At 33.5% G+C, this 9,567-nt stretch overlaps 1 protein-coding gene and 1 long non-coding RNA gene across 2 annotated transcripts; one reads left to right on the top strand and one right to left on the bottom strand.

Annotated features, from left to right (window-relative positions):
* Positions 1-1,499: 1,499 nt before the first annotated feature.
* On the top strand, positions 1,500-4,531 carry LOC148212468 (uncharacterized). The gene is made up of 2 exons (XR_015789964.1): positions 1,500-1,744; positions 3,174-4,531. It is a non-coding gene; the product is annotated as an uncharacterized LOC148212468 (long non-coding RNA).
* LOC111012551 (zinc finger protein WIP3) lies at positions 4,462-7,411 on the bottom strand. The gene is made up of 2 exons (XM_022286720.2): positions 6,648-7,411; positions 4,462-5,352 (listed from the first exon to the last, which is right to left on the bottom strand). The coding sequence occupies exons 1-2, from the start codon at positions 7,197-7,199 to the stop codon at positions 4,921-4,923; spliced, it is 984 nt and encodes a 327-aa protein (XP_022142412.1). The 5' UTR covers positions 7,200-7,411; the 3' UTR covers positions 4,462-4,920.
* Positions 7,412-9,567: the final 2,156 nt, after the last annotated feature.

Raw genomic sequence — 9,567 nt, forward strand, 5'->3', positions numbered from 1 at the left:
AATCATCGAATGAACATAAGAAAAAAGAAAACAAATTTTCAAATAAAAAATCTGACTGAAGTTTGAAATTGCAACACTTATTTAACTCTATAGTTAAAATTATAAAACTTATCTAAATTTAAATTTCAATTCTATAAAGTTGAAGGTTGAGGATAAGAATGGACTTACTTAACCAACTTTAGAGATAAAATTTTCCTCATTTTTATTGTTTTTCTGGCCCTGATTTTTCTTTGATCTCCTATACATTTTGTTTTCAAATTTATAGGATTTGACACAACAATATTGTATGTTGCTTTCTAGCATTGTTAGGTCTTTCTAAATCCAATTGGATGTATCTTTTTTCTTTAGCTGTTTTAAAAAAATTTCCCGCCACACGCAAATTCTCACATAAAAATATTTTTAATTTTTATAAATAGAAAATTATTTTGAAAGTCTAACTAAATCTTTTCTTTTAATCCATAACTACTTATGAGTCAGATTAGATGCAATTCGACTAATATCTTATCCTACTACATTTAGCGGTCAAGGAAACACATCTAAAATTAATTCTGGCTCATGGGACTATTCTTTTCGAATTCTTTTGATTTACCTAAATCTAAATCTTAAAAAAAAAAATTGATTTGATGAGAATGTTGAAATGATCTTTGGTTGGCTGATTTAGAGTGGTTGGATATACGAGGGTTAGGTAAGATGTGAATCTAGGAATAGAGAGATGTTTGCTTTTAAGAACTATAATGATGAGGGCCCTTTTTTATTCTTTTAGAGGTCATTCAATTTATCTTCCTTTTTCCCTTTTAGTTTTAGCATCCAACTAAACACTTAAGTTTTGTTCTCTCTCTTTTTAAAACAAGTTTACTTCGGTAATAATATTTAAAAGGAATTTTGATAGTTAGAATTAATTTAATAATTAACTTCTAAATATATGACAGTAATTTTTAGGTTTTTTAAGAGAATTTGATGGATATGTGAAGGGATATGAAATTATGGGATTAATATTTTCCGGTTAAGAAGTATGACCAGCATGGGGAGCGTTTATTATTCCACCAATAAATTAGAGAGTTATGAGAATTGTTGATATTTTGATTGCTGGGTGGGTACTGCGTGGGTGCAACAAAGGTGTCACACACGCCCTCTCGTCTCCTAGCCCATAGTTGACCTACACATAGAAATCTAGTATTGATATAGTGCTTTACTGATTATATTCTTGATGCTTAAATTAGTATTTAAGATATGAGCAAAGATGTCGCACACGTCCTCTCGTCTCCTAGCTCATAGTTGACCTACACATAGAAATCTAGTATTGGTATAGTACTTTACCGATTACACTCTGATGCTTAAATTAATACTTAAGATATGAGCAAGAGTATGAAGCATGTATAGTAATTGCAGGAATCTTAGTGACAGTCTGCCCTAGATGTGTGAGTGTGAAGATCAATATATATTCATGCAAGGGTTTAGGTAAGATTTTGTGTACCTTGATTAGGTTTCCTAGAGTAGTTATTTAGAGATAGATAGAGAGAGTGAGAGAAAGAAGAGAATCGTGTGGGAAGGGCATGGAGATTCCCTTTGTGCAAAACAGAGAGGTGCAACGACGTCCTGGGCGATTCTCTGAAGTCTATCACAACTTAGGCACAGGGTGTTAGCACTTCCTTTGCTAATTGTCATACAAATCGTCCAGGTGCGCTCGACTTACTTTGCCTTGGGATGCTCGAGCATTGTCCACAGACGGCCAATTCAAGTTCAGGTGCGTGTCACCTTAGATTTACCCGATAACAAAAATATCTTACGATCGACAATATAAATATAAAGTAATATGGTTCTAATATTATGGGTGCATAGAAGTAGCTGAAAATTTGAGTGAAACTGATCGAAATTAAAGTCTATTGATCGGTTTCAGAGGCACAACGGTCGGTGGTCGGTCCTTGAAGACTACTGCTCACTATCCATTAACAAGAGTTAAGACTATTTTAAAGTTTGAAGAGTTTAGTCGAGGAAAATCAATTACTTCAATTAATTCTCTCTCATAAGTTCTCTATGTCCAAATATTTAATCTTAATTTTCTTTATCATGCAGAAACCTTGGAAACTTGTTTGAGAATTAAAGACATACCATTACTCAACGATTATGACATAATTAGCTTTAATAACTCATTTTCAAGGTTTTAGACTATGGTCAGTATTTTCTATTAAAAAAATTAAATAAAACTATTATAAAAATAACATGATTTGTTAAGCTTTAGTTTTCAACCATCCCCACAATAATCTTCTCAAAATTCTAACTTTAATATTTTGTAACAAATTTAGTGTACAAAATCTTCCCTTTGTTTTATCTCTAAATTAATTTAAAGGTGATAGCTTTACAACACTAAAATCAAACGGGCAAAATTCTTCTCCAATTATTTTTCTTAATTTTGATTAGCACTAAACGCCAAATAAGGTTTAGGGGGTGATCTACCTCTAATTGTAGATCATAATGATAGCAATCAAAAGGCCAAAAATTAATAAACTTTGCCAAAGGTGGTGGTTGTCAATCTCCTAGATGAAAAATAATAATTAATAAACAAAATTAGATTTTTTTCCCCCGACAAAACTTGGTGGAGCTCCATTATCTTAAAGAAAATTTAAAAACATATCTTAGTTGTGTTTTTTTCTTCTTTTTTTTTTCCTTCACCTTTTTTATTTTGGTCAAGCCTAACTTCAACATATTCACATCTCTCTCTCTCGTGGGGAAGGGATAATGATAGTCTTTGTTTTTGCATTTGGCAAAAGGGTCTTTGTGAAATCTCTTCTTTTGAAAAAAAAAAAATTACTTTTTTCTTTTTAAGATTACAAGTAAGGTGAGAAAATTCAAATTTCAAATACTCTAATATTTGATTTTTTTTCTTTTGAGCAACAATAATATTTGATTATTTGAATTTGTGAAAGTCGTGATATATTATAATGATAGGAGACAATGGTTTTGTGTGCTTGATTAATGCCTTATAATGCTGAAATTAAGCCGGTAATTAATCTCTGTTTTTGGTGGGTGATTTGGTGAAAGCCTCCAAGTTGGACTCTCTTTTTTAACCTCCCCCATCTTTTGCTGTTTTTTTTTTTTTTTGGGTACATCTTGTTGTTGACAATAAGGAATTTAACAAATATATATGTTACTGTCTTTCAATGAAATCCATGAAGAAAAACACCAAAAAGAGAAGAGAGGAAGAAAATAATAGTCATAGAAGATGTGTGTTTGATAAAAAAAATATCAAGTCTCCAAGCTTCGGATCAGCTGGGACGAGCTAGACAGAGAACTCCAAATGCCAAAGAGATGACCTACAAAACAGAGTAGATACTCCAATGCTAAAGTCAGTAAGCGTCCGAGTAAACTCGAGAGAGAATAAGTTTGATCGCGTACCTTGAAATGGAGCGGAATGATCCTATTTATAGGCGACGTCTCCGACAGAGTTCCCGACAAAACCTCAACGACTCTTTAAGGTTGCGGTGAAGTACAATGTGATGTCGCGGAGTTTGTTGGAGAATAGGCTGAGTTGAAGTGGTCCAAGTCATACATTTGGTCGGCTCGGCCATCGAATAAGGTCGGCTCGACATGAGGACTCATGACAGAGGTAAACACACTTGTGCGGGCGACACGTACGTGTACTGCTGGACTACCAATCATTACATGCCACGTGTAGGTTGAGAATTCACCCAAGAATGTGAATCCTATTTAATTTGATTCATGGGACTTGTTTTCAGCTTTGGTTTCAGCTTTTTGACACCTTTAAAACTAGTTTTGCTCTCCCTAATCACATTGAACACTTCATCACATAAAGTTAGAGAAACCCATATACATGAAATATTTTAATTGTTTTGAGAGGTAAATTTAAGCTGAAGCTTTAAGAGATAAGGGGGGAACGATATTAGATATTTTGTGAAGCAAGACTATTCTTTGGCATACATAGCGAAATAGCATAACTTTCTTGGGAGGTTTCTGCTCCTCTTTGGTCTGCAAAAATCTTCCTCTTTTGTAACTATGATATCACTACGATTCCTCTTAATTGGAGTATTTTTATTTATTATACTTTCCTTTTTTGGATATGTTTCTTTTCAAAAAAGAGAGATATTTAAACCTTAATAGAAAATAATCAGCATTATTTTTATGGAAATAAATTTAGATATATAAATCCTACCATTAAAATTTTTTATCAAAGAAAAGGAAACTATCCAATTTCAAACTAAATTAATTGGAATTTTACATCGAGGACAGATGTAGTCTTTTTCTCTCTATGATATATATGTATAAATTTATATACTAAAATTCTCACCCCTCATGGCTCATATATCTAATAGAGAACTTTTCAATCCAAACAAAAGCAATAAGAGAGAGAAAGATCCGAACTCAATGCAATTATATTGAAAAGATTTGCATGGTTCCCACAAATTTGCAGACATATCAAAGCTCTACCCACCATGGATCCAGAAAAAAGCTAAAATAATTACCATGCCATTTGATTAAAAATCCAAAAAAAAAAAAAAAAAGTCTAGTTTTTCAACCTTCAATAGTAAAGATTGAAACTTTATAATAAGGCAATGAAGCTGACAAATTTCCTCCATGAAAGATAAGAAGAAAATTCACCTACTTCATCACTTTCGCCAATCCCAACTTATTAGGAAAAAAAAACCCTAAATTACTTTCATCACTATGTGCTCCCTAGCAAATCGCTCCCTTTTGAGCTCTATCGGAGAAACTATTCAATCTGACCGCCACAATGTCATCGTCATTTGTCCTGTCCCATTGTTTCAGCCCCTCGAATAATTTCTCGTCCCTATGCTGAGCTATTAGAGAATGTTTTGTTACCGAGCACAAGCGATTATAACACGTAAAAAAGATAATAATTTCAAGATGAGCCCTCTATGAGTGAAGAAGTAGTACTACTAGCTACTACTCATCTTCTTGTTCAGAGGCAGTGAGGCAATATTCTTTATCATGATCTTCAAGGACAGGGCAGAGAGGGGAATGACCTTTGCCAAAGGATCTGATGTGGTCTTTGAGGGATCTCTTGTGCTTGAAATCTGAGCCACAGGTGCAGAACCAAAGCTTCCCACAGTTCTTCTCATGGGTTCTCCAGTCTCCTTTGACAGCCAAAGTTTTGCCACATTTTCTGCACATGAAGGGCTTGGAGCCATGCTTTCTCTTGTAGTGGGTTTGGAGGGTTCTGAAGTCCTTCAGTGGCTTGGCTCTTGGATGGTTTATGTTGTTCTTGCAGCCTTGGGCGCAGCAGAAGCATGGCAGCCTCAGCATTGCTGCTGGCTGCGTCCCTCGGAGGGATTCTGGCCCTTTTCTGTACTCGGATCCGTGCCCCCACATGTGCATCTAGCCAAACAAAAAGTAACTATAAATGTCTTTTGGGCGGTGAGATTTGTCACTTTTTCAACTTAAAAGGTTAAGTTGGTGGGTTACGGTAAATTTGATCTTATATCAATACTTGAGATGACATTACAGGGTGGTAAGATAAAATTACTATTCAAATCGAAAGCTTAGGTTTAAAATAAGCTTAGGTTTAAAATATTGCAATGCAAATATGAGGACGAAAGATTTGAACTTGCAATCTTTTAAGAGAAAGAGAGACGTCTTTAGTTGGTATTATGAGTAGAGAGATTTAAATTTGAGTTTCGAAATCTCCAATTGGGTTGTGATTGGGTATTTTTAGTATCGAACATGGAGGCGTGCTTGAGATTCGAGGATTAGAGAGAGTACTTTTTGTGAGGGGAGATTTGAATCCCTAATGGATATTTTACGGAAATTATTAATGTCGTAACCAATTGAGTTAATTATGTTCGGTTGACCGGAGAAGATAACTTGGAATTAGGCAAAAACTAACCAAAGATTTTTTGGTTGTTTTCAAAGTTTAGGACATCTATCATATCCTTAATTATTGCCTTTGATTTTCCTTTTTCTACATGGTTTTAACTTTTTCTTTCACTAAACACGATGAGGCTCTAAGAAAGTAGTCTAATTTTTTGACTGTGTCCTCACGAGATAGCTAGTTTTAGCAACATTAACGGGGTCCCCATAATTGGTTGCAAAGTCACAAAGAAAGAGAGAGAGATTAATATTTCCGCTTTCCAAACAACCATATAGATCTGTTTTGGAAGAACATTTTCGTTTAATAAGACAATATTGGCTTGATCTTTACCAAATAAAGAGAATTTGAATGATATTTACCCAAATTACATTGAAAACCTTGTAGACATAGATTTAGTAAACCGTTCTAAACTTACTCTAAGCTTGCTTAAAGTAAACTCTAAACTCAGAACTCTAAATAAAAGTTGTCAGTAACAAAAAATAAGAAGGTGTTAGATATCCAATATATGAATTAAATTTACTCACAATCCATATGTTTAAATTTACCAAGTTAGAGTGGTGGTTTATTCATTCTTCAAATAAAAGTTGTCAGTAACAAAAAATAAGAAGGTGTTAGATATCCAATATATGAATTAAATTTACTCACAATTCATATGTTTAAATTTACCAAGTTAGAGTGGTGGTTTATTCATTCTTCAAAACGTACGTAGGGTTACGTAATAATAATCAAGATTTTAAAGTTTTATATCTATGTAGAAAACTTTACTACTAAATGCTTGAATATAAACTACTTTGATTGTTACCTGCATGTTATTGTATCTATTAAAGGACTTGTTGCAGATAGAGCAAGCAAACTGCATCGGCCCGACGAGGATCTGCGCCGGTGTTGGGATCCAAAACCTTCCTTGTGTGTTAAAACTGGGGAAGCTTTTCTTGACGCTCTCTTCTTTCTTGACACAAACATTCATGTTCCGCTCCGCCACCAAGACATCGCCCATGTTCGGCAGTCCAATGTGCAGACCCACTTCAACTTTCTCCCTATCTCCATCCTCTTCCTTAACTTCGAGATATTGCCCTTCTTCTTCCTTCTTCATCGAAGCCTTCGTCTCCAAGAACAGAGGCAGGCATCGAGAAGCGAAACATTCTTGGTCAGGATTTGACCCCGCGACACATTGGATGGTCCGAGAGATAAAATTCCGATCGTTTCTCAGCGACGAAGAGGAAGAGGAAGAGGAAGAGAGGGAAATGGAGGGAGAGGAAGAAGAGGAAGGGCTATGTGGTTTAAGCCATTCTATGAAATTTGGGGATTGAAGGCAGAAGATGTTTTCTTCTGCCATGTGATTTCTCAAACCCATCTTCAAAGGGTTAGCATAAGCTCCCTTGAAAGGTTAAAAAAAAAAAAAAACTTAAGCTTTATAAAGATTGATATTCAAATGATGAACAAAAGGTGGTTTTGGTTGGTCTTTTTTCTCCATCTTTCGTTTTTTTTTTCTTTTCTGTGGCCTTTTGCTGTGAAAGAGAAAAGGAGGAGAGAGTGAATGGTGGGGTTAGGAAAACAAAGACGCATAGAGAAAATGAAATTAGACTGAAGAGAGAGAGAATCCAAGAGCTCGAGTCTTTGTGGCTACTGTTGAATAGTGTAAATTACAGGTCGTTTACCATTTTTTAATTTACTCGGAATCGATATCTCTTTAGCTTTTTACCATATAGTCAAGAGTGCACCTGCGCTCTAGGCTACGACTCATAAAACTTCAATTATTTTTGTATTAAGCTACCTAAAGGTTCGAATGCAAGATCTTACAGTAGGTGATGTTATTAAGGATTCCACATTGGAAAAATAATGATACCTAACAAAGGTTTATAATATGCATAAACTATTCCGGTTTTGAGATAGAATCTTATAATATCTCAAGGGGCAACTGTCTGACCCTACAACATTTAGTGTCGGAAAACACAGAGAAATATTCCTAAAGTATGTGGTCATCATGGTATTTGAGCCTATTTTCTCTCAATTTAACCTGACCTTTTTGGACCAATGAACCATCTATGATGGTTGGAACCCTATAAATATTGATATGGTATTGAGCCTAATATGCTCAAGGACACTATCTTGAGGAGGCATGGTAAAGATACCACAGACCTCATGCTCTTGTCAATGGGCGGCTCCGCTCTCTATTTCTTTTCTTTCTTTCCTTTACTTTTCTCTCTAATAAAACTATGTAAATTTGCATTACTTTTTCAAATATCAAGCTTGTGAATTTTGACCCATATGTCACAATTTTGTTTTCTTTTAGTTGCTGTACCAGCACCGCACTTAGAAGGGAGCAAAGAAATGGAAGAGCATTTTAAAGTCAATACCTAAAAGAAAAGAAAAGGCAAGTTATATATATATTTATATTTTTCACGAATTGTTTTTTGGGTTAATTAACTTGCATTTGGTAGGTTTTGTGGTTTAAAGTTAGTTTCAACTTGATCTTGATGCTTTTAAATTTTTTATTTTGTTCCATTCATTAAACTAAAGTTGGAATGTCAATCAAGAGTAACATGACATTTTGTTTTAATAATTTTGGTTGTAACAAGTTATATATTTTTGGTTTTTAAAAATGATTTTTATTCTAAACAAAAAATTTGAATTTGGGTTCGGTTTTAAGATATTATTTTCGTGATACTCAAGTAGAGAGGAGGGGTACATGAATGAACCGATACCACATCCGAATGTATGAGAGAGATCTTGAAATCATGGAAGAATGATAAAAAAAAAGCTTAAAAAAATGGAGAGTTACTACCTATACTAACAAGGTGCACCTCCTTTTTCGATAGCTCAATCATAAGGTGGTGCAGGTCGTAGGGATGCAGTGCCGAATATGGGCCTGGCCGCATTACAATTTTGGCTAAAAAAAGAGTAGAAAATGTCTAAGATTTATGTCATTTTGTAATGCAATTAAATTAGATTTTTTAGACTCATGTTTAATACAATCATAAAATAATCATTGGACTGAGATGTACGTCACATCATAAATTGAGTTTAAGAGACATTTTTTAGAGAAACTTAAATGCTTATCTGTCAGCATTCATCTTTTACTCACCACCATTAAATTTTTTACAAGTGTTTGAGAGAAAAATAAAAAATATATATTTTGTTCTGTGTCAAATTTTTTTTTGGTGGTCAACCTAAAGAGATGAATGAGTAAGCACGCAGTATTCTTCTTCTGAAAATTATTTGCAAAATGATTTTTATTTTTTAGAATGAAAATAATGTAAAATCATTTTAGGATGACTTTTTAAAGTTATTGTCTTTTAAGGTCTTCATTAAAAAAAAAAAGTTGTTATTTCTTCTTAAAAGTTAAATAACATTTATAATATACTCATTTCAATATACACGTACTAAAAAATATATAAAAAAAAATCAATATAATTTTAATAAGCGATTTAATTACAATTTGACGGTAAATCGTTTGACAATAGTTTTTTTTTCCTAGTATCACCCTTAAAAGATGACAAAGAAAACAATATTTTGATCAGTAAAATTTAGTTTATTTCCTTTACAAGAGGAGAAAAAAAAGTTTCTTCTTTTAATAATTTGTTTTTCTTAATTCAATTGAATTTGATTGTTACAAAATATATCATGAAATTAAGTCGTCTAAGAGTCTTCGTCATTATTTACATGAATATAATGAAAATTTTAAGTCAATCCAATTCAAAACCTCAAAATTTTTAATCTCA

Source organism: Momordica charantia, assembly GCF_013281855.1.
Source record: "Momordica charantia cultivar OHB3-1 chromosome 3 unlocalized genomic scaffold, Mcharantia_2.0 BLBB01000003.1, whole genome shotgun sequence".
NCBI lineage: Eukaryota > Viridiplantae > Streptophyta > Magnoliopsida > Cucurbitales > Cucurbitaceae > Momordica > Momordica charantia.